The sequence below is a fragment of the Phascolarctos cinereus genome, unplaced genomic scaffold, assembly GCF_003287225.1.
Source record: "Phascolarctos cinereus isolate Bilbo 61053 unplaced genomic scaffold, phaCin_HiC Scaffold_5;HRSCAF=322, whole genome shotgun sequence".
NCBI classification, from domain to species: Eukaryota; Metazoa; Chordata; class Mammalia; order Diprotodontia; family Phascolarctidae; genus Phascolarctos; species Phascolarctos cinereus.
Genome location: NW_027555958.1, coordinates 254,065,263 through 254,090,410, shown reverse-complemented (window position 1 = coordinate 254,090,410; position 25,148 = coordinate 254,065,263). Strand labels below are relative to the sequence as shown.

At 37.6% G+C, this 25,148-nt stretch overlaps 1 protein-coding gene across 6 annotated transcripts in view; it reads right to left on the bottom strand.

The window, feature by feature from the left end:
- Positions 1–2,939: 2,939 nt before the first annotated feature.
- The window catches only part of NDEL1 (nudE neurodevelopment protein 1 like 1), a 103,217-nt gene continuing 81,008 nt past the window's right edge, over positions 2,940–25,148 (bottom strand). For 5 of the 6 annotated variants that reach the window (XM_078155672.1, XM_020966436.2, XM_078155671.1 and 2 more), the window contains 3 exons: positions 22,053–22,144; positions 20,251–20,402; positions 2,940–5,784 (listed from right to left, as the gene is read on the bottom strand). In XM_078155672.1, the coding sequence (XP_078011798.1) occupies positions 5,694–5,784; positions 20,251–20,402; positions 22,053–22,144 (335 nt within the window). In that variant the 3' untranslated portion in view covers positions 2,940–5,693. Of the gene's footprint in view, positions 5,785–14,173; positions 14,209–20,250; positions 20,403–22,052; positions 22,145–25,148 lie in introns of all 6 variants that reach the window. The other variant, XM_020966437.2, reaches the window with a different exon arrangement.

The window sequence follows — 25,148 nt, the reverse complement described above, 5'->3', positions numbered from 1 at the left end:
AGTGGGAATTCTGCTAAAATCTTTGGCACATCAGTTCCTTATAGGCCTTTTATGCCTCAGGCAACAAAGAAGCAGTGTGTTTAAACCCTGATCTTCACCAACCAAATCCTGGGGGTAGCCTCCTTGCATGATGACCCAGTGCGTATTGCCTCTGATATTACCCAACAAATTAGCAAAAAAAATTAAACTGAGACAAATTGTTGAGAAACAAGCTGCTGGTGAAATGAAAGCACTAATCAATGTCAGCTATTGTTATTATTTTCTATAAAGCAGAGCAAATAATTCCTGCCAGGAATTGTGAATAAATAGGTAAGGCAAAAGCCTTATGGTAGCAAAGAACTGGAAAGTAGATACCTATCAATGGAGAATGACTAAACAAAAGGTGGCACATGCATATGATGGAATATTACTCTACTGTAAGATATAATGAACATAAAGAATTTAGAGAATCATGGGAAGACACATGAACTTATTCAGAGTGAAATAAGTGGAATTAAGAAAGCAACAGATATAGTGGCTATAGCAATATAAATGAAAAGAAGGAAAAACTGTTATACCCAAAGGCATATTTAACTACTGAACATTTCCAAGCAGATGTCCAGGAGACATTTCAAATTAATAAATCTGAAACAGAACTCATTTCTCACAATGGTCACCCTATCCCTCTTCCTAACTCCTCTGATAAAGGCATCATTAAACTTCAAGTCACCCTGGTCCACAGCCCTGGAGTCTTCTTCAACTCTACCTCATCCCACCCACCCACCCACAGCCAATCAGTTGCCAAGTCTGACCAGGTCACTCCCCTGCTCAGAAAATTCCAGTGGCTCTCTACAGCCTCTAGGATAAAATACAAATTCCTTGGACATTTAATCTGGTTTGTCTGTTTTTCCAGATTCAATAAATACCCTATATTCCCCTCTGGACACTTAAATGGTCCAGCCATACTGGCTTGTCATTCTTCATACACAACATTCTACCACCTATATGCCTTACACAAGCCATCCCTTGTGTTTGGAAGGCATTCCCTTCTCTCTTCCACTCTGTAGAATTCCTAATTTCCTTCAAAGTTCAGCCCAACTGCCATCTCTTTTTTTAAAAAGTTATTATACAAATCCTCTCCCTTTCTCCACCCCTCCCCAATCCACTGAGCAGACCAGAAATATAATGCCCATTATACACATGAAGTCATGCAAAACATTAGCTGTGTAGTGCTATCTCTTACTAGGGCCTTCCTGGTCTCCTCAGTTCCTAGTGCTTCCTCCAGAAAATTACTTATATTTACTTTATGTCAAACTTACAGGTGTACATATTGTTATGCTTGATAAAAATTAAGCTAATTGTGGATAGGGACTGTTCTGTTTTTGTCATGTATCTCCAGTACTCTTTAGGTGTTAATAAATGCTTGCCCACTTGACTGAACTTACCCCGCTAAACCCTTTCCTCCTGACTTACACTGCACCTCCCCAATCACTCCACTCCATAACCTCTAAAGTCATTTTTCCAAATCCTGTCAATGATACAACTTTACAAACATATCCCTCCTTACTCTTTCCATAGCAGCCACTCCAGCTCACGACCTCACTACTTCTCATATGTATTATTATATGAGCCTAACCTGTCTCTCAATGTCCATGCCTGCCCTTCCCATCTATCCTTCATAACACTGCCCAGAGTAACTTTCTAAGTTGGTCATGTCAAAAAACCTTAATGTATCCCAAATTGCCCCTTAAATGAAGTATAATCTTCTCAGTCTAGAATTCACGGCACCTAATAATGTGGCTCCAACCTCATCTTTCTAGACGGTTCATTAGAGCCAAACCCTGAATATTCCCCACCCCTGAATGAATTCCATTCTTTCCAGTGTTTTACAACTGCCTTCTCTGAAATACCTTGCACAAATACTCATCTCTAGAGGCTCATCTTTCAAGATCTAACTCAGATGCCTGCCGTTTTCTACAATCCTCCCTTCCCCCCACAGAAGTGATCGCTCTCATAGCACTGATTTCATAGGCACTCATCACACTCTCATCTGTACTACATTTAACTGTGTACAAGTCTGTATCTATCACTAGATGAAAGCGAGGGCTATCTTTATTTACCTTTGCCTTCCAGCAGCACAGGTCTTACATTAATAAAGACCAACAAAATGCCATTCTTTTAACAGTATTTTTTTAAAAAATGCAAACATCCCGGTCCCTCTGCTCATCCTTGTTTCTTATCTTTACTTCCAGCTTACGTGTTGCATCATCTAGAAGAGATTGTTCACTGAAACCTCAGCTGAGCACCAGATCTCTGCCCTTATAAATATGAATCTCATCAATTGGTCACCAGTACCTTCTCCTTCTACAAGGAAGATTTGTAAAAATGGCAACTGACAGGGTCAAGTTCCTGGAAAGCATCCCTAACAGTGTCAATAGGCAGGTGTTTATATCGAGGAAAATGCTAGGGAGATGTTGCGATAAAATTACAGGCTGCCAAGGCAAAATATGGTAAACTTACGCTCATTACTGAATAAGTAACTTAAGCTAAGAATGACTTCTTTTAGTTTACCCCCTTGCAAGGCTGTGTTTTGGGGCCACAAATACCAGATTCACACATAGATTTAAAACTTCTGGACCTTAAAAGTCACCTAGCCCATCCCCCTCACTATAGAGATGAGGAAAATAGCCCTCCTTAATGATCTGCCCGTGGTTGTAAAGGTAGTAAGCGGCTGAGCTGGGATTTAAACTCAAAACCTCTGACTCCCAACCCAGTGCTCATAACATCAGTTTGCTCTTGCATTACATCAGCAAGTAGAACTACCTGGTGATGGAATTGAACGCTGCACTTTACAAAAGAGTACACGTAGCAGAGAAATGAACAGGAACTCATGGCTGTGACAGCTAATGATGTCTTGGTGGCAGGATGAGAGGGAATGAAACCAACTGAGTTTTTAGGTGTTTAATAAACATTTACTTTTTATTGACTGAAGTTACCAAATTGACTCCTTAGAAAGCAAAGAGAACTATGCAGGTACTTTAAAAGGCTGACATGAACAGAAAGGCAGAATCTAATGATATGGAGAGAAACAGAAGTGTGAAGCAGGAGGGAAAGAAGAAATGACCATCATGGGCAGAGAGGACATATCTGTGTGTGGAACAGGTTGATGTTTATCATTTCTGCTCTAGGAAAATGAAGGGGCCTTAGCTATAAAAAAAAGTTAATGAATACAGCTAAAACTATAAAAGGCTACTGGGAATCACAGAAGATCAAAGGTGGAAGTAACCTCACAATAAATTTTAGAACTGGAAGGACCCTTAGAAATTGACTAGTCTGACCTCTCCATTTTATAGACGAAGAACCTGATTTGACCAAAGTCATACAATTAATTTAGAACCCGGGTCTTCCGATTCCAAATAGTTGTTTCCACTATCCCATGATCACCAAGCCTAATAATAATTCACATGTATATACTGATGTTTACAAAGTACTTTCTTCACAAAACTCTTCACAAAATTTGCTCATGGTAGCACCTAGTAGGTATCTAAAATAGGATCCAACCCCTAAAAATTGTAAGTTGGAAGATAATATTCCTTCACTAGCTAGGTTGCAACTTTAAATGAGTAAGATTTCATCCATGAAAATAGGTAGGCCTCATTTTTCACTGATGCCTTAATAGTATACCAGCTTCCCTTGCTGCTGTAGAGGAAGATACCTATGCAAAAGACATCAGGATTCAGTCTTGTGGAGAACTTGTTTAAAACACAGACTCCAAAAGAATGCAGTATGTCTAAAAGCAGAGACTACTTGCATAATATTTTATTTTTTTACAAATGTGAAATATTACTTGATATTGCTTATTTAGCATTTTAGTTTCTGCTTGCTCTTAATGCTGAGTTCATCTGTTGTAACAAAAGTAGTATTCAAAGCCTGTCCAATGAGAGCTGTTGAGCATCCAGTCTGCAGGTGTCTAAAGCTGTTCTTGTCATGCTATCAAATACCTGGAACCTTCTCTCACCTGGTGTTAATCAGCAAGCCTGAGAGATGAACTGAAAATTCTGAGTTGAAAATTAAGAAGCCTAGTTTGAAATGACCTCAAATTAAAGAATGACAAAAGTGAGTAACACCTCACTTGATGAAAAATGATGGTAACATCCACTCTATCTACGCCATAAACTAACCCTAACAAGCACATGGTAGGAATCTGCTCACTAGGCTTCATGGTCATCCTCCACCTGCTTCTGATCTTGAGGTTAAGGATCACTCATTTCATCGGCATAGGTGGCAAAAAGAGAAAAAGGGAACAAGGAATATGCCCCTCAAAGCAAAATCGGGGCCTCTTCCTTCTGCGATACCTGCCCGTAACACCCTTAGGGAAGACCACTGCACAGTAAAAATCAATTCCTCTTTCTGATTTATGGGGTCATGGATTTGAACTTCTTGAGTCATTAGTATTCTCCAATTTTTGTTTTCTCCCATACAGGCAATAAATCAACTTCAGTCTTCTTTTTCTGTAAAATTCACTGTTTCCACAAAAAAAGATCTTTATTTTGATGAGAAGTGTTTTGTTATTTTTTTAAACCACATGATGATCTTGTACAGCTGCCCTGTAGGACACCATCCTAAGTCATTAAACATGCCAAATGGATTCTGAATAAATAAAGCTACAAAGCCCAAGTTATGCACAAATATCTCAGGCAAGTATGTTTACAAACCTATATACAAAAAAAATGTAAACAGTAAATGCAGCATGTGAATAATCAAAGGATGCACAGGAAAAACACGTAAAGTCCTACCCTTCTGAGGGGCAGTCTTCTCTTTGCCCCTTGGAGACGGGCCACTCAACTCCTCCCAATTCAACTGGTTAGGCCCACTGAGAGTAAAACAAAAGTGCTCTGAAGATAGTGTTTTTAACTGAAGGATCCAGAAAGCTGGTGAGGAGGTGGTCAACCCCACCAAGTCTGAGGCACAGAGAGAAGAAGACACACCTCACAGCTGCAAAGTCCTCCAAAACACGGCCTCTAGGACTTCCTGGGGACCCTGTTCATTGCTGTCCATGACCCAGGACTGAATACTGCTCTTGGTGATAGGAGCCTAGAGAAATGCTAACTGCTCAAAAGACTTCAGAAGGTACAGGAAAAACGTGCCCTGTGTCCATGACTACCATGAATATGAAACAGAAATGAGGCCCCCAAAATACAAAAGTCTTTTTGCTATAAAAGACTCTTTTGGGGGGCAGGAGGAAAGATGCTGTGGGGTGGGGGGTGGGGGTGGAACAGCTGTGGTGAAGGACACACTGATGAGGTTTTAGAGAACTCCAAGATTTGCACTGGTCCTACACTCAAATGACTCCTACTGGAACAGCAAGGAAGGGCTGCAGGGGCTGAGTGGGGTGAGGGGGAACTTCTGTATCCAGAGAAACCAAGTAATACACGTATCAGCTTGTGACCCACGAAAGTGCAATCATGTGAAACCAATGGGCACTATGGTGAGAAGAGAAAATAACCAGGGTTAACATCGAGCAGAGTCCTGCAGGGCAGTGGGCACGGTGTTTGCCATGGCATGCAGGTGACATGCCATCTGCTGGCTACGGGAAGGCAGGTGGATAGAAGGACATGAGCTGGGCCTTGCAGGTGTGGGCACAGACAGGTGAGGCATAGGTATATCCTTGTTCATCAGTGGAGGGCCGAGTCCTCCACCTGGACACTGGGTGCTCACACGCTCAAAGGCAGCATACCTGGCGCAGATGATGGTCTGGAGGAGCCCAGACCAGTTGGAGGAACTTGGTCAAGGCCATTTACTGTCCTGGAAAGTGACAGAAGAGAGAGAAACAAAGACATAGCACCTTTTAAAAATCATTGTGCAAACATGAAATTCCCTTTTCATCCCCAAACCCGCCTCTCCTCTCTAGCAATGATTCCCTAACTGCACAAAGGACTAATTTTGTTTTGCTTAAGGACTATGTATCCTATTCTAGACACTGGAGATTAGAATAAACAAAGAGAACTTGGATAACTGAGTTACTGGCCCTGGTGCACACCCTGTCAGTTAATAATGCACGACAACTGCAGCACATTTACCTGCAGCTCCTTCCAAGCCACACCTCCAACACAAAGATGAAAGAACAATTCCAAAACCTGGCAGAATAAGCTGCAGGCATCAGAAATGTTCCAGACCATGGGGATTACTTCAATGTTTTAACACAATAAACAGCTCTATCATAGAAGGAACTTTTCCCCCTCTCTAGGAAAACCCCCTAGTAGCCAACTGGGAGTCTCAGTTCAAACTACCAGGGGCTTTCTCTCTCTCTCTTCCTCCTTTCATCCCTTAGTGAACAAGGGGCCAAGGCACAAAGAAAAACAGCAAACTGCAGGGTTTGAGAAAGAGGAATTCCAAACTCCTTTACAAGCAGAGATTGTACAAGTCCCAGAAATTTAACTAAAGTCAATGTGTAGTTTAAGAAGAAAAACAATATATATGGAATAACCTATTCTGCTCAAAATGAACATTTAGCATTTTAGAGAGATAGTGGCCTGGAAATTTATTTTAAAACTGATTTTAAAATTTTATTTTAAAACAGATAGGAAAGGAGGATCAGTGTGGCTCTTTTCTTGCATGGAGGGAGGAACAAAAAAGAAATTCTCAAAATGATTAATTTCCAAGTTTTCCATCTCTCACCCCAAGTCCACAAGGAGCCACAATTACTCCTTTTCTGCTACCTCCCTCCCAACCCCCAAAGCAGTCAGGCCTGTGGCAGGTTTCAGAAACTGCCAACATCAAGACAGGAGGATGATGGGTGAATCCAGGGCTGACTTTGTCTGATGCTCAGAAGGATTCGCTCTCCCACCCCCATGGATCTAAGGGCCTCTCCTGAGAAGTAGAAAACTCTCTATGTAAAGGTATCAGGAGTGAATAAGATCCCAAAGAGTTCAGAGGGAGCATTTCAACATCATAAGCCAAACACTCTAGGAAGCAAAATATACAGTTAACAGCATGTTTAAAGAAGAAAGGATAACTGCAAAAGTGAATTAAGGGGTCAGTGACTTCAGTGCGAAAACTGAGTGAACCAAGGCAATGAACATACAGTGGGAGTAATCTTATTAGGATCCAGTCCTGAGATCTACTAGATCATAAAACTATATCCAGAGTGACTTCAGCAAAGAGAAATGCTTCATGCAGAGAAATGCAGAACATGCAATTCAGTATGAGAATAAGCATACAGAGGCAATTAATCAAATGGACTACCATTAAGAGGCAGGGTCATGAATTGTTTTTGTTACAAGAAAGGCATCAATGAGGAGGGATGGGATGGATATTAAAACATCTAGAATTAAAAATAAAACAAAAACCTCAAATTCAGTACAAATTCAGCTTAAATACTAAAAATAGTCATTCACTGACTATAAGCAAAGCAAAAAAGTGGCATATTGCCACCAGTAGTATAAAATGAAGATAAAGGCCCAAATACAGATGCTGCTTCAAAGTGCTGAATGCCAAGTACCAGCTGCAGGTAGACCCACCCTACTACGGTGGACTTCCTTATTTTTATTCACTGTGCGTTGGCTTAAATGACACAGACAACCTGGGGATGGCTGTTTGAAATCCAGTAAGTAAAAGTTAGAAAGATTACAGAAGAAGGTGAGCAAGATAGTAAAGAGTCTCAACATGAAGGGTCAAGCTAAAGACCTTCTCAGTCAACAAGCAATTAAATGCTTACTAAGTGCCAGGCATTATGCTAAGTGCTAAGTATACAAAGAATCGCTTAAAAACACAATCTAGGCCCTCTAGGGGTTCACATACTAAAAGGGGAGACAAAATGCAAACAACTGAACATACATGAGACATACAGTAGAAATATACAATGTATATCTCACAGGAAAGGGAATCAACCTCTAGAAGAAGATGGGATTTGAGTTGAGGCTCAAAGGAAGCTATAAGGGGAAGCCAAGAGGCAGAGGTGAGAAGGGAAAGCAGTCCAAGCATGAGACTCAACCAGTGCAAAGGCACACAGACAGAAGCTGGAACGTTGCGCTCAAGTATAGTAAGAAGGTCAGTGTTACGTGGTTGTGGAGTATGTAATAAGTAGAACGCGAAGGCAGGAAGGAGCCAGGTTGTGTAAGGGTATTATTAAAAGCCAAACAGAGTAATTTATATTTGCTCCCTGAGGCAATAGGGAGCCACTGGAATTTACTGATATTTGGGGGCGAGGGGGAAATGGTCAGGCCTGCACTTTAGAAAGTTCCACTCACTTTGACAGCTGAATGGAAGATGTACTGGATTAGTGAGAGAGAAGGCAGGAGGCCAAAAAAGAACCTACTGCAAAAGTCCAGGTGTGAGGTGATGAAATCCTGCACCAGGGTGATGGCTTTGTAGGTGGAGAGGAGACATGGGTGAAATTCTATGAAAGCTGAAATGACAAGACTGGATGTGTGAGGTGAGTATTACTGAGGAGTCAAGGCTGACACTGAGGTTGTGGGCCTAGACAGCTACATGGTGGTATCCTTGACTGTAATAATAGGAAAGTTTGGAAGAGAGGCGGCTTTGGGAGGAAAAAAATGATGATTTCTGTTTTGATCATGTTGAGTTTGCAAGAAAGGCCATCCAGTTCAAGATGTCTAATAGGTATTTGAAAATCAGAAGAGAGCTGGATAAATTCAACTGCAAATCATCTGATCAGAACTGAATCCCACAGGATAAGATCATCTAATGAGAAAATAAAGAGCAGAGTTTTTTAGCTGAGATCTCAGAGGTCCATGAACTTGGATAAGGAAAAAAATTACCATCTTTATCTTTGCTGACATCTAGCTGAAATATAGCATTTCTAGGGGCAGCTAGGTGGCGCAGTGGATAGAGCACAGACAGGAGGATCTGAGTTCAAATCCAATCTCAGACACATAACACTTACTAGCTGTGTGACTTTGGGCAAGTCACTTAACCCCAATTGCCTCACATAAAAAATATGTATGTGTATGTTGTGTGTATATATATACATATGTGTGTGTGTATATATATATATGTATACATATATAAAATTTCTTTCAATTGTTTAAAAACATTATTCTGAGAAATCCATAGTGTTTACCAGACCAAGGGGGTTGACGCTAGAAGGTTCAGAATCACTGGTATAGAGAGAAAAGAGAAGAGGGTACAGGAAAGACTCTTAGAGACATCCAATAAAAGACTGAGAAGGATCAGTCAGACAGATAGTGGGACCAGAGAGGATAGTTTCATGAAAACCTAGAGAGTAAAGAGGATCAGAAGAGGGTGACTAATATTGTCAAAGGTTGCAGAGATCAAGAAGGCAATTAGGATAAAGAGGTAATTAGATTTAGCAATTATGAGACATAATAAATCCAAGTATTTAAATGGGTCTGAATTTGTTCTGTTTGGCCCAAGAGAAAAGTCCATGGAGTAATGGTTGAAACAAAGGGGAAACTACTAGATATGAAGGCAGAAGGCCTGTGTTCAAATCTTGGCCCTGTGTGATAATAGACAACTCAATTCCCTTTTCAGGGCCTTAGCTTCCTCACCAGCAAAATGCAGGGGCGGACTACATGACCCCTAAGGTTCCTTTCAGTTCTAAATCAGTTCTAAATGCTATGATAAAATAAATAATAAAAAGAGAGTTCAGCATAACATAAGGAAAGCCAACAACTAGAGCTCTCTAAAAATGGAAAGAACTGCTTTGGGAAAATAGATTCCCCCACATTAGAGGGAGAAATCCCTTCTTCAAGCAAAGGTTAGATGACTAATTGCCAGTCATGTTGTAGAGGGGTATCTTGTTCAGGTACATATTAGGTTAGATGACCTCAGAAAACCCTTCCAGCTCTGAGATTTTACACTTCATGGCAGAGCACCAGGATTTCAATAAATTTCCCTTCTACCTTTTCTCCACTTCTCTGCATGAGTACAAAGGCATAAGAAACAAGATCTCAGAGAACCAAAAGATTTCTAATCCTACCCATACTTTATGGTTCACTTCAAGTCCCAACTATTCTATTGGAGTCCATACTCATAATTCTTACCATTTCCCCAGTGTGAGAAACAATAAGGCCTGTAAGGCTGTCTTGTGCATAATCCTAGATTTGGGTTAAAATCTCAGATTCTGATGCCCTTTGGCAGATTCAGTATTCCTCAAAACATATCTTCATGACCAGCTGTTTTAGTGCTCAACAGATTTTTGCTGCTGAAAATAATTTCACAGAGGGAGACAAATAACTATCTCAATAACATGTACTAATGGACCCCTTTTCTTGCCCAGAAGTCACCTCAATTCCTTTTCTACACAGGGCAGCAAGTGAATGAAGAGAGCACTCAACTTGGAATAAAAAAGACCAGGGATTGAGTCTCAGCTCTACCTCCTATTAGTCATGTCAATTTCATGTCTCAGAATCTCAGGTTTTTGAATCTGTAAAATGGAGATAATACTTTATGGAGATAATGGAGATAACTTTACCTCAGAAACTCTTATGAGGATCAGATGACATAACATATGCCTTATTTCTCTAACAATAAATAACAAATGAAAAGGCAGGTATCAAAGATGGTGGGGGGAGAGAACTGGAGGGAAATAGATGAAAGAGAGATACACATAGACACACACATACATACATATATACATACATACTTTGTGCCCCTGGGAAAAACAATACCTGGGACTTCCAGTTTCCATTAAGAGAAAAGGAATTAAATCCAGACCTCACAGAAAGTCCAGTTACCAAGATACTAAAAAATAAATGCCCATTCTGAGTAACAAGGACAGCAATTTTAAAAACCGCTTGCTGGCAAAAGGGGACTTTTTCTAGAAGAAAATAATACAGTGTAAGCTCTAAGATGAACTTAGTCAAAGGCTTCTAGGAGGCCTCTAAACAGTAAGTGCTACTGATGTAGTACTAGAAGCATCCAAAGCTAAAAGGAACTTTAAAGATCATCTAGCTCAAATTCATTTCACAGGAAAAATAAACACACACACATACACACAGACACTGAGAGGAAGTGATTAACATAAGGTCAAACAAGTAGTAAGTAGAAGAGCCAGGTCTACAACTCAGGCCTCCCACACTTTCCCAAAGCTGAAAACTATTTCAGTCATACTATTATTCAACAACCATAACAGCACTCCTGGCAGAGATCAGGAATTCAAACAAGATTTAGCTGTGGGGATAGACATGGGTAAAGTGAAATCAAATGATAAAAGGAGAGAAAATTAGGCATAAGTACAGCCTCAGAGGTGTCCGTCACGCTCTACCAACTGAAAAATAGCTGATAATAGTAGCCGGTACTTGCATAAGGCTTTAAGACTGGAAAAGCACTTTATACATATTATGTTATTTCAGCCTCATAATGAACAAATGAGATAGGTACTTCAGGTATTATCACCATTTGACAAATAAAGAAACTGAGGGTCAAAGAGGTGAGCCCCCATTGTTACAGAGCTGGTAATGGTTTAAAGGCTGGCCTGGCTTGATTCTCAAGTTGCTCTTAAATCCAGCATACTTTCCACTAGACCAGAGGGTCTCATATTTTTTGGTCTCAGGACCCTTTACACTCTTAAAAATTATTCAGCTTTGTTTATGTGGGTTTTATCTACTGGAAATTAAAACTGATAAATTTTTAAAATATTTATTAATTCATTAAAAATAACACACCCATTTCATGTTAACATAAATAACTTTTATAAAAAAATCAGTATTTTCCAAAAACAAAGCTAGTCTCACACAGAGGGAAGGGAGGGGAACCTGAGTTAGGTACTGTTATCCCCATTTACAGCTGAGGAAACTGAGGCAAATGGGTTAAGTGACTTGCCCAGGGTAACACAACTAGTATGTGTCTGAGGCCACTTTTGAATTCAGGTCTTCTGATTCCAGGCTCTAACTACTGTGCCACCTAGCTACCTTGAAAAAGTGATGAGTATCTTAATAGGCAAATAAAGTCTTATTATTATGAAAACTGTTTTGACCTCAAGGACTTCTGAAATGGTGATGGGGATCCCTAGGAACCTTGGACCACATATAGAAAACCAATGAACTATATATCATGCTGTCTCTCCATAAGAGTTGTACTTATATGGTTATTTGGCAAAGATCTTGCAGTGTCAGAGGCTAAAGTAGAACCTAGGTCTCTCAGCAGTCTTTCCACTGTATAATGTTGTATGACTCGAATGGAGTAAAAGAAAAGATAAAAGAGAACTTTAGGTCTATAATCATGAAAAAGTTGCCTTAGGTCTCACTATGAATAGTTTCAATGGGAGAAGACAATGGCAACTAGAATGGAAACGTCCTGCACAAAATAAAAATATTGTGTAACTATGACTACTAGCCACATTTCTACAGTACTTCACGCTTTACAAGATGCTTCCCCCTGACTCTGCAAAGTCGAGAATGCCTAGATGCCATTAAAGCTAACCACAACTGCTCTGAATGGAGTTTAATGGAAAGAAAAGCTGCTGCTCAGGAACAGTTGCAGTTTTCATATTGTTATCATCCCTGGTGTTTTGAAAATGGGAAATCACTAAAGAAATTATATCAAATTAATTTCTGTATATGTTACTCTCACTCACTCTAGGGTCCAACTCCTGCTTCCTAAAGTAGGCAAGAATAAGGGAACACATATAAGTTATGATTTGGGAATGCAAAAAATATTATGTAACAACATGAAATCCACAAAATCACATTAGATTATGATGAAGTGACTCCTGGCCTTCACTTTACCTACAGCCCTGACCACACTAGTCACTAGTGTCAAAGCTCACCACTACCTTCCAAGAGGGTTTTGTGAGAATCAATAACTTAGGCTCTGTCTATAAGACAAATGGAAAAGCTATTAGGGAGGAGGGGGGAGAAGAAGTGAAGAAGAGAAGGGAGAATTGAAAACATAACCATGGACTTTACTCCTAGGGTATATTTCTACTCAGGTCTTTCTGGAGGTTTCCATCGGAGGAAAGAGTTGAATCTAGGTCTCATTATCAAAGTACTAAAAAACAAATCCCCATTCACCTAGTGTAACATAAACAGAAAGTTTAAAAATAGTTGCTGATCCCTCAAAAGAAAGAAAGAACCTCTAATCAGTCAGCCAGTCAATCAACAAGCATTTATTAAGGACTTACTATGAGCTAGGTGCTGTGCTAAGCTGTGCTGACACAAAGGACAAAAAAAAAAACCAAACAACCCATAATCCTTGCCCTCAAAGACTGTATATTCTGATGGGGAAGACAACATGTATATAACTAGGTTCATATATATATATATATATATATACACAGAGTAGATAATGGTAATCTGAAAGAAGAAGGCATTAGCAGCTGGGCACACGGAAAGCCTCCTACAGAAGGTACGCTTTAAGCTGAGTTCAGAAATCAAGAAAACAAAGACGCAAGGTGAGAACAGAGTATTCCAGGCATGGGGAACATCAAAGGAAGAGAGATGGGATATGGGGCATCGTGTTAAAGGATTTCCAAGTAGGCCAGTGTTGCTGAATTGTACATAGAATTGTATGAAGGTGAATAAAGTATAAGAGGACTGGAAAGATAGAAGAGGGCTGTTCAGGCTATGAAGAGTTTTAAATGTCAAAGACTTTATATTTGATCATGGCAGTGGTAGGGAGTCACTGAAACTCACTGTGTGTGTGACATGGTTAGACCTACACTTTAGAAATATGAGCTTGGCAGCTGAGTGGAAGATTGACTGGTATGGAGAGAGACTTGAGGCCCAGATACCAGTTAGAAAGTTTTTGTACTAGTCCAGGTATAAGGTAATATGGGCCTTCACCAGGGTGGGACATGTGAATAGAAAAAAGGGAACATGTAAGAGATGTTTGTAGAAATGAAAAGATTTAGCGATAGAATGGATTTGTGGGGTGAGTGAGAGGAGACAAGAGCTGTTCAATGGTATTAGAACCAGAACTGAAGCTCTTTCAGCTCTTCCTAAAAGTAAATGTAACTAGCAATATGTAGCCAGCTCAAAACAGGTCACTAATGGACTATAAGCTGGTTAAAACTGGGAAAAGAACAGAAGTTCCTTAAGGGTGGTTTTTTTCTTTGTATCCCCAGCACAGTGCTGGCACAGAGCAAGTCTTATTTGATAAACTGAATTGAGTCAGGCCCATGCAGTTAGTATGCTGAATTTTAGTTAATGTCTCTAAATCAGACACCAGGATTCAAGGAATGCGCCCCACCACAGCAAAATAATTCAATTACCCATGAACAAGGTGGGGAATATGACTTTTTCTTGCCTAAGAAAAAAAAAAGGAAACAATTTATGTAAACAGCAACACAGACTATTTTCACACTATTCATGAAAAATTAACTCAAGCAAATGTGCACAAGGCCCACAAGAAATTAGATTGTTTAAAGGCTACTGACCAACATAATGCATTGTCTTTCCTTTCTAGCATTACACTTTAGCAGGTATCAAATGGCAATCTGATTTTGTTTCATTTTTATTTTAATTAAATTATCTTTTGTATTTTTATGAACTTGACAAACTATCATTTTCAGAGTCAAAAAAACCAGAAAATGATGATTCTCAGGGAAACCCTGACTCTCTATGTACAGCTTGAGTTTTAAAAAGTATATAACCAACACAGTATATAAAAGCATATAATAATACAGTAGTTCCAAAACTGCTCTGCTAATGTATCTCTTTCTGAACTTCCTTCAGCTCTCTTGTGTTCTTTTTAAAATGTTTCACACTTTCCTTTTAGGGGACCACCATGACCCATGACCCAAAAACTCCCTCCCTCCCAAAAAAAAAGCTCTCCCTTGTAACAAATATAGTCAAGCAAAACAAATCTACACAATGGATGTGGTCATTTATTTTTTTCTATTTCACAGTGAACTGTTTTAATTGCTGATTTCACTGAGTAGTTGTATAACCCAAGCCAAGGGCAGAGCAAAACTCCAGGGATGTTCTAAGGCTAGTCTACTTATGTAAGTGAAAGCCTGGAACACCTGGCAATTTGTTTTTGGGAGAGAACTCAGTGGCAGAACATATACTCTTTTAATTGAGTGATGCAATAGAGAAAAACTAAGAGCTGTTGGCAGGAAGAGGACACTGGGGGAACAAACATTGGTTAATGTGAATATGGCAATACACATTTTGTGGATTTATGAATTAATAATAGTGAAGCCTTCGAACCTTCAAATAACCAGAATTTTTCTACAATCTATAACCTAATGGAGACTTTTAAGTTTGCTTCCAGAATGTGTTCCAGCATCGGCATAAATACAGCCTACTTTTTTAAACCTTCTGTATCTAACCACATTGCAAAACAACAACCTTGATGAAGATGCCCTGAAACACTACATAATACTGAATCATCAAATTAAAAAGGTCCCATTATCACCCATATACCATGCTGTTGGCAGATTGTATTAATTTGTTTTTACAAATGTTTAACAGCAGATGCTGAAATTAAAAGGGGTTCCTTGTTATGTTAAATTAACCAGAACATTCAATTAGCAAAACACTCTACTTATCAGGATATAACTAATATATCCTACTTCTAATTTGTTTGTAAGAGATTATTTAGACAGGATAACTTAGACTTTACACACATGTGCTTTTTTCTGCAAAGAGTAACAAGTAAATATCTGAAAACTTAATTTGAAAATTTCCCAATGATGCATAATTTCAGAAACACATTCTCAACTGCCTTCAGGAAAACTCTTAGCACTCAGATGTCACCAAAAAAAATCATCTAAGAATCAAGAAAAAGTTTTAAAATTATATATTTAACAATAAGAATACATATTTTCAAATAAAAAACTGTGTTCTAATTATTGTTTTTAAATATCCATTAAGTCAAATACTTAATAGAAAATGATGTACCTGAATGCTGTTGACTGCCAGTGGGAAATAAAAGGTCTCATCATACTGGAAGTGCTTTTAAGACTTTTTGGTCTACTAAAATTAGGGATGGGGCAGCTAGGTGGTATAGTGGATCTGGGCCTGGAGTCAGACTCATCTTCCCAATTTCAAATCTAGCCTCAGACACTTACTATCTGTGTGACCCTGAACAGGTCACTTAACCCTGTTTGCCTCAGTTTTCTCATCTGTAAAATCTAGAGCTAGAGAAGGAAAAGCAAACCATTCCAGTATCTTTGCCAAGAAAACCCCAAATGGGGTCACAAAGAGTCGGACACAACTGAAAAATGACTGAACAACAAAATTAGGGATAGGAATTCCCAGACAAGGAAAACCCTTCTCCCAATACTGGTCTGCACTTTTTCTGCAACTCAGAGCCTCAGAGCTGCCAGGACTGAAAGGCTAAGTCATTTGTGCAAGGTCACACTTAACAGTACTTATGAAAGGAAGGACCTGAACCTAGGTCTTCTGGACTTCACGGCCAGCACTCTATTCACTCTAAAATTATCAAAAGTTAAAAAAATAAAAATAAAAGACAGCCATCTGAATTGCTTCTAATTCTTCTCTATGAATAATTTCCTCAAATGATATATCACTGGTTTCTTCCTGATGTTGGCAAAGTGGTATTTCTTTAAGAGTGGAACAGAGCAAGAAAGGCTTGACTACAACAGATTTTCTCTAACAGAGCTGCAATTTACAAGGCTCAACCTTCTTTGCAAATAGACCTTGCCTATTGTCAGGTAGACAGTAAGAAAGAGTTTGGAAAGTGCTTACCCATGTGCCAGGCACTGTACTAAGCACTGGTGATATATTTTTTTTAAAAAAAGGCAAAAACACAGTCCCTGCCCTTAAGAAGTATGCACTCTGTTTAAAAGGATAGAAGGAATAGTGAAGATGAAAAGAAAGAAAGAAGACAGGCTCATTGCAGAGCCTGCTCTAAAATGGATAGACAATGCTTTTTAAAAACCCCACAAATTACAGAATCATTGAATGCCAAAGATGGAAGACCTTACTGCTCATCAAGTTTAAGGGAAGCAGGGGGTGAGATAGTGACTTGTTGTCCCTCTGAAGATTATCTGGAATTTATTCTGCCTATCTTATTTGTACATAATATTTTCATGGACATTTTTGAGTTTACACTAAAACTTTCTTAAAAATGGTTGTGTTTTTCAGATCCTTTACCAAACTTCTCCTAATTTTCAGAAGCCCCGAAAAAGCATAGTAATCTCTGACTATGGGTCAAAGTTGTGAATATTAAATAGGGTACCTTAAGCAAAAGAATTGTTAATAACAACCCAATTTTCCCCATCAAAATAATTCACTTTTTGTTTTCTTTTTGAAATACTACTTCTCCTTCCCTACTTCTACCCACTTTTTGAGAACAAAGCCTGAACTAAAGTCATACACTGTAGAGACCATCTAATTTGCTCAATGAGTAATGTGAGTCCCAGAGAGATATGCCTTCAATACACAGCAAAGTAGTGGTAGAAGTAGACTCAAGTCCACTCCTTGGATAGGCCAAATGACAAAATGAACTGCTGTTCATTAGTTCCTTCATCTAAACAAGTACAGAGGACTAGATTGGACAGAAGATCATACATCACTAGTTGATCCATTTAAAGAGCTGTGACAAAGGAAAAAAATTCTAATCAACTAGTGCTAAGGTTTTATATAGTTGAAAAAAAATTCACCAAGGAACAATACTAACAACAAGGCCTAAAAGTGTTACATATTTGTCTCCTTTTGAATAAGACAACTAAGAATCTAATTCCCAGAGATAAAACCCAATTACTTGTAAGCTTGTTTCTCTAAAGACTGCCCCTGGCAGGCATGCTACCTTAAAGTTTCCAGAAACGCTTCCTTGTATTACCACAGATGTCAATCAGTCAACAAGCATTTATTCAATAACATGCCACACACTGTGCTAGGTGTTGAAGAGCTTCTATATGTCCACAGTTCCACATGTGCCACTGACTGAGGGACTAAGCCCCTGTCCTTTCAAACGACCCTTATCCCTATGCTGTTGTCTAGGGTTTCTTCAGCTCACAATGACACATGAGAATAGAAGGAAGCTGTTAGAAAGTAACAAAAAAAGTAACTTCAAAGAAGTAAGCCCTTAGAAAGGTACCTAATTCATGAACCAGGAAAAAGAAAGGAATCTTAACAGCTGCAGGAAATGGAGAGCAGGCCTGAACAATGGAACATGGAAGCATATATGTTAGAAATGTTACAGAATGGTAGGCCTTAGAAATCATTCAGTTTAATCAAAATGCCACCTACAGAGACAGGCATCAAGAGTCATCTCTGGAGAAATGCCCTCTAAATAGGTTGGCACAGATTATTTTGATAATTCAATATCTTTTTCCATTGAGATGTAGACATACAATAAAGTTTTTAAATCTCTTGGGTTTTTTTTTAAATCACAAGCAATTCAAATAAAAAGGTTTTTAAATACTGTTCCAAAGCTTGTATATGCTGACATATATTAAATGTCAATAAATGAACCTCAGGTTAAAGAGACATGGTGTCCCCTTACCCAAAAGAAGCATCAGGGTACCATCTGGCCTCCACATGAACCCTCCCATCTACCAGGAAACAATGACCATAGATTTATCTTTCTTCACGTTTCTAACTAGCCTTATTTTTTTAGCCATAATTCAGTGACCTCAAAAAGGGACAGAACATAAGCAAATAAAGTTCCCAACCTACAAAAGGGTTAGAGCTTCAAAAATTTATCTATAGGTCAGATGTTTAAAGCCAGAAGCACATTTTCTCACAGGAAGTATTTTAACTGGCGGCTAGATTCCTAGGCCAATTCACAAAAATATCCTCAATCCATAACATGACTACAGTAGTATTATACTATACTATGCTAGTACACACAATTAGTATTGTATCGATCATCCCAAACCAACACTTAAGACATTGTTTCTATGTGAAAATATATTCCAACTTAAAATCTTCCTTCATTCTCTCATCATCTACCCATTCCTTCTCCTCCTACTCCCATCAAGTTGTTAATAGGCTTCATACAACTAAAAAGAACTTCAGACATTCTGAACTGTAAATGAGAATGGAACAACAGGGGATTCTGAACTGAATGTAATTTAAGGCAATACATATTAGTATGCCTCTAAGATAATAATGCATTTGATCACTGAAATTATAGTTTATCTCAGTTCCCCTGGAATGGCATTAACAGGTTTGATAGATTTCCTAGAAAACATGACTCAAAAAGGAGAAAAAATAACTAATACATTAGAGACAATCAGTAGTTACTTGATAAAAATCTAATGTATCTTCTAGATGTTGTTCCAACACCCAAATCTTATATAAAGGATGTCCCTTTATTTTCTCCACAGCACTTGAGGCAAACAGAAGCCTTCACACAAAATTTTATCTTATCTGTTCCCTTTAAATCAGAGTAAAATATGCCCATTCTTCAAGTCTGTCTGAAAAATTACCTACATCTTATCAGGGAGAGTATATCCACCAAGAAACTCCAGGAGATGGAGAAAAATTACTTAAGATTTCAGCGATATAGTTAGGGTTATTAGATCTAATGATGTGTGGTCTGAAAGAAAAATGCCCTTTCAGCTAGGTGGCACAGTGGATAGAGCACCGGCCCTGAAGTCAGGAGGACCTGAGTTCAAATCTGGCCTCAGACCAAACACTTGACATGTGCTAGCTGTGTGACCTTGGGCAAGTCACTTAACCCCGATTGCCTCACTAAAAAAAAAAAAGTAAGTAAAATGCCCTTTAATCAAAAAGCATTAATTAGTAGTAATACTTACCTGGCTCCAGAGTCAAACTTTCTAAGGTAAACATAATGAAGATACTCAGTTATATATGTTTACGCAAATAGAATAAAAAGCTACTTTTACACTGGGCTTAAATATACCTGGCATTAACACCCTTCATATGTTTGTTATAGCTAATAAGCAAAACAAGAAATGTGGGCTCCCTTAAAAGTCTATGAAATATTCTAGTAACTAATGTTTGCTTTCACAGTGAAAATGGCAGAAAAGAACTCCCTATGTTAGTAATATTAGCGACAGAGAGGAAATGGCTCAAAAGCTACTGAATCAGAGGTACCTTTAGAAGTATTTACTTCTTTCAGTTAGCCCAAAGTTTTTTCCTTTGTGGGTCAACAAGAGGAGAGTGAATTAGAATAGAATTGATTCTGCTGTAATCTGGTTGATAATGACATATAATGCAGATCTCAAGGGACCTGGATTAAATTCAACAAGTTTCCACTGGTTTATACTTTCTGGATTTGTGCAACTAAGTATATTTATGTATTATATGTTCAAGTGCATCACGTTTCACTAAACACAACTGGTCAATTAGTAACTTCTTCTGATGTCTTACTCAAAAAAAATTAATTCTCATGTGCTTTAGAACTTACCCCTTATCAAAGAAAGATGTATGCCCTGAACGAGAGAACTTTGTGCTGCTGCTATTCACCAGGCCACAATTAACATTCCCTGAAATATAGGATTTCCGTGATGCTTGATCCTTTGCAAAATTCCTGCAAGCAGCTAATTTGGATTCTAAGGCCTAAATAAAGAAAAAAGAAAATTTGCTTACATACAGTAATCTATATTTCAAACCACTTCTGTATTCTCACAGATAACTGATGCCACTCACCCATTTTATAATAAAGGCTACAGGCTATCTAAATAACTTAGAAAACTAGAGCTATAATCAAACAATAATCAACTAATAAAATAAGTTTCTTTGTAAGGAACTCAAAACACTTTATAAACTTAATGAATTATTACTTAAGAATTCTCTGAAGGAAGATATCATTCTACCCTAACAGTTAATAAAAATTCTAACACAAAAGTGGTAAAGCCAGGGATGGATTTCAGGTCTCCTAGTTCTCTATCCACTCTTCAACTCAACACAATACATACTTTTTACATGGGAATGATAATAAAAATTTTAACTATATCCAAACATCTCCTTTGAGCTCTTCTAAATCTGACTAACTTTTTAGATTATACAGATGGTAAAAGAGCTGGAATTTAAACCCAAGTCTTCTGACTCCAGATCTGGTGCTCTTTAAAGTACAACTTTATCATATAATCTCTTACACTTCATGTCTATAATTAAAATGTTCACAAAAAAGTAAATACTGGTGACTTCTCATATAGCCCCCTAAAAACCTCCTATGGCTTTTTGCCAAACTGGAGAAGCCAAATTAGCATGTTAACTACATGATCCATCTCATTACTCCAGTTTAGTAGATGGACAAATATGGCACAGGGGAAAAAAAAAAGAATAATTCTTATAATAAACAATATGACTATAAGGGACTAGGGGTACCTACCTAGTATATTATTAGTTCACAATTATATAACACTTTAAGGTTTATAAAGCATGCACAACTATTGTGAGAAAGGCATCTTATTCATAAAAATAATTAAACAATTGATTTGAGAAATTAATTTGAACTTCTCCATATTTTAAATAATATTTTATTTTTCCCCAATTACACATAAAGACAATTTTTAACATTCACTTAAAATTTTTTTTTAAGTTCCAAACCTCTCCCTCACCTTCCCCCTCCCTGAGACTGTAAGCAATTTGATATAGGTTATACATGTGCAATTACATAAAACATACTTCCATATTAGTTATGCTGCAAAAGAAAACAGAGACCAAAAGAAAAAAAGAACCATGGAAAAAAAAAGGAAGTGAAAAATATTATGCTACGATCTGCATTCAGACCCCATTAGTTCTTTCTCTGGATGTCTACAGAATTTTTCATCATGAGTCTTTCAGAATTGTCTTGGATTCTGTATTGCTGAGAACAGCTAAGTCATTCACAGTTTCCATAGTTGAAAGAGAACTTTCAACAAGTAAGGAGACTAAGAGGCTGAAACCTGAACTCCTTCCCCTTTTCCATTTACCCTTAGAGATTTATTATGAACCACCATCAAGGCAGGAAGGGAGGAAAGATTAAAAAAACTCAATCAAATGAGTAATTAAGTTGGACTGATCATGCCTTGCTAAAACACAAAAAACAGAAATGTGAAGTTGGTTTTCTATTAAAAAGTCTTCTAGACACTACATCCTATGGTTTCTCAGTTTAAACATTTTCTTAATAGTAAGAAGGGTTCCCTTCTATTCTTTGCTTTCAACACAATAGAGAGCAATCATATGGTAACTGAAACTTAAAGGGATAAATAGCTGAGTGCTCACCCCTACTTTCCGCAAGAGATCCCCCACAATGTTTAATGCTGATATCCTTGCAGAAGGAGTTAGTGGGCTCGTACCAAAACCATTTGGTATACCTATAGGAAATAAAGATGTGTTTATAATTCTCTAAGTTTTGCACATATTACATTTATTCATCATAAGCATAACCTGTTTCATTAACTCCTACCTCTACTTTTTAATGATTAAATTAATTCTAAATGTACACACATCCTCCTCTCCTTCATGTCTCCTGCTTCAAAGAAAACAAAGCAAAATGGATTCAGCACTGACACGAAGCCATAGCCAATTCCGGATTTACCACAGACTTTGTTCTCCACTGAAAGTAAAAGTAAATACCAAGATATAGAGAATAGATTCTATAGCTGTTGACACCATTTATAAATGCACATTTAGCTTGTGCCCTCATCTATGGTAATAAGTACAACATGCAACTACCAATTTCAAAAATGAATTTTGCTCATGAAATACTAACTGAAGTATTTTCTGCTCCCCCAAACACTTTAAATATATTGTCTCATTTGAAAACACAGAAAGATCATTTTGGACACAAAATATAGAGATTTAAGAACCTTTGCCAAGCACAAAAGAAAATGCTAGATTGAGTAGGCACAGGAAAATCTGAGTGAAAATCTGTTCTAAATTATATACTAATTTTTATTTCTTTAGCCAAGGCTACCAAGTTGAAATGTTATGAAGATGAGAAAGGGGAACATGTCTACACTCCCAAAAAAGTCACAACATTAGTAAAATAAAAAAAAAATTCTCCACAAAGTTCTACTCCAATGCTTCATTATAGTATGGATTTGACCCTATGTTCTTAAATCCACCCTACCCTCCCATGTTGATTACAGAATGCTAGAAAAAAGGGCAAAAGCATGCTAATAATCACATTTTTTATCTCAAATTTTATATAATTGTTTAAACACCAAAAACTATAAAACGTAGTAGAAAACTTATTTATACCAAAAATTCTACAAAGTACCGGCATAGATGGATCACATAAAATCAAAAGCTATTCTTATATGCAATGGGAAAACACTAGAAACTTTACTAGTACCTACAGGAGTAAAGGACTGCCTTTTTCCCTGATGTTATGTGACACAGTTCTAAAAATGCTTTGCAATAAAACAAAGAGAAAAAATAAAAGGTATAAACACAAGCAGAGATGAGACTATCCCTTTGTACTGATGACATAATGCTTTACTACTAGAGGCAGCAAGGTTTAGTGAGCACAACAGAGCTGGCTCTGGAGGCAGGAAGACCTAAATTCCAGTCTTGCTTCAAGCACTGTACTGACTACATGACCCTGGGAATGTTACTATCTGTATGTGAGAGACTTTAGAGATTTTAAACTCTCTAAGATTTAAAATTGCAGAGTTGGTGCTCATCTGCATTGGTTAGAGGGGCCTTCTGCATCTAGTAATTCTCTATACCAGTGAAATTACAGGTCTAGTCCCTATACCTGTTCTTATGATGGTATGCTTTAAAAATATTAGGGAATCACCAAAGAAACTAATTGAGACAATTAAGTTTCAGTCAAGTTGAAGACTACAAAATAAACCAACAAGTACCAGTGTTTCTTGGTAACAATAACAACATATGAGAAGCAATAACAGAAAGTTCCACTCAAAAAAATGTGTAAAATACCAGGGAATCAACCTACCAAAGTACACTCAATACCCATTAAAGAAAAAACTACACAAAATTCCTTAAAGAAATAAAAAACAACTTAAATAACTGGAGGGATATTTGGTACTCAAAGCTATGATAGTACCACCTAAATTTAAGATTTAATGCTACAGAAATCAAACTGCAAAGGGACAACTCTTCACAAAGCTAGACAAAATAATAACAGAATGTATCTGGAGAGAAGATAGATCTAGAATACTTATTTTTTAAAAAAATGAATGGTATTCCTGACCTTAAACTATATTATAAAGTCAAGTTATCAAAACTATTTTGGTACTGGCTGAAAACATAAAAGTAGATCAAAAGACCAGAAAAGACAAGGAAGAATCAGAAATAATTTAATTCAATAACAGAGTCAAAAGAACTCAAAAATGTATCTAGGAAAGAATTCCCTATTTGATGAAAATTACTAGACAAACTGGAAAATAGTCTGCCAGAAATTAGCTTTAGACCAACAACCCATTATACACTATAATAAATACAAAAAGGGCTATGCAACCTGAATATTAAAAATCATACCAAAAAAAAGTAGATTATATGCCTTTCATGATAATGACTAAGGAAATTCTTAAAGAAGGAACAAGTTAAAACTTACTGGCTACAAGTTCAGAAAAAGACATTTCAATGTTTAGAACTGCCTTTGTATTTTCTTTTCCTTTATTATAAATTTGGTGCTGCTTGTTTTATTAATTTAAAACTGCATTAGCTATTTTTCATTTGGTTACTCTAAATAAATGCTTATATTCACATAATGACATGCTGGTATGGCAGTTACTCAGAGTTTTAGTTCAGTTCTGAGCACCTAACCTAAGGCCTGAGCTCCGCTATGCTATTACAACCCCAACTCACCACCAGAAACAAGGGAGCAGCAAAATCCAAACAGAACCTCATAAACCCCAGTCAGATTTGCCCCAATCCATAAACAAATGATAGGAAAGAAAAAAAGATAACAAGTTCCTGAAAGGAATCAAAGCTGCTTTGGCTGACTGGGGGGTCAATGCCTTTCAAAGCAGGTTAGAACAATGGCCTATGGCAGGGTGGAGAGACACAGGATTTAGGGCAAGGTGAAATATTTGTTCCTTTCTCTTATCTCTCTTCATTCTTCTACTTCACTCTTAATAACTTTACCATTCTGCTTTTCCCCCACCCCAAAAGTCTCTCTGCTTTTCTTTGTTTGGATGTATTTTTCTCTTTTAGACACTCTTTCTGGTTTGAATGTAATTCCTCTTCCTCTTTTCCCTGGATGTTCCTCTACCTGCAACTAAAGTATGTTGTTGTTATATAATTTGTTATATAATAAAATTTTATATACTCTGTGCTTAATTTAAAAACAAGTTAGTTAAATGTCATTTTTTTCTCTCAAAATGTTTTTTAATTTGTACATTTCCT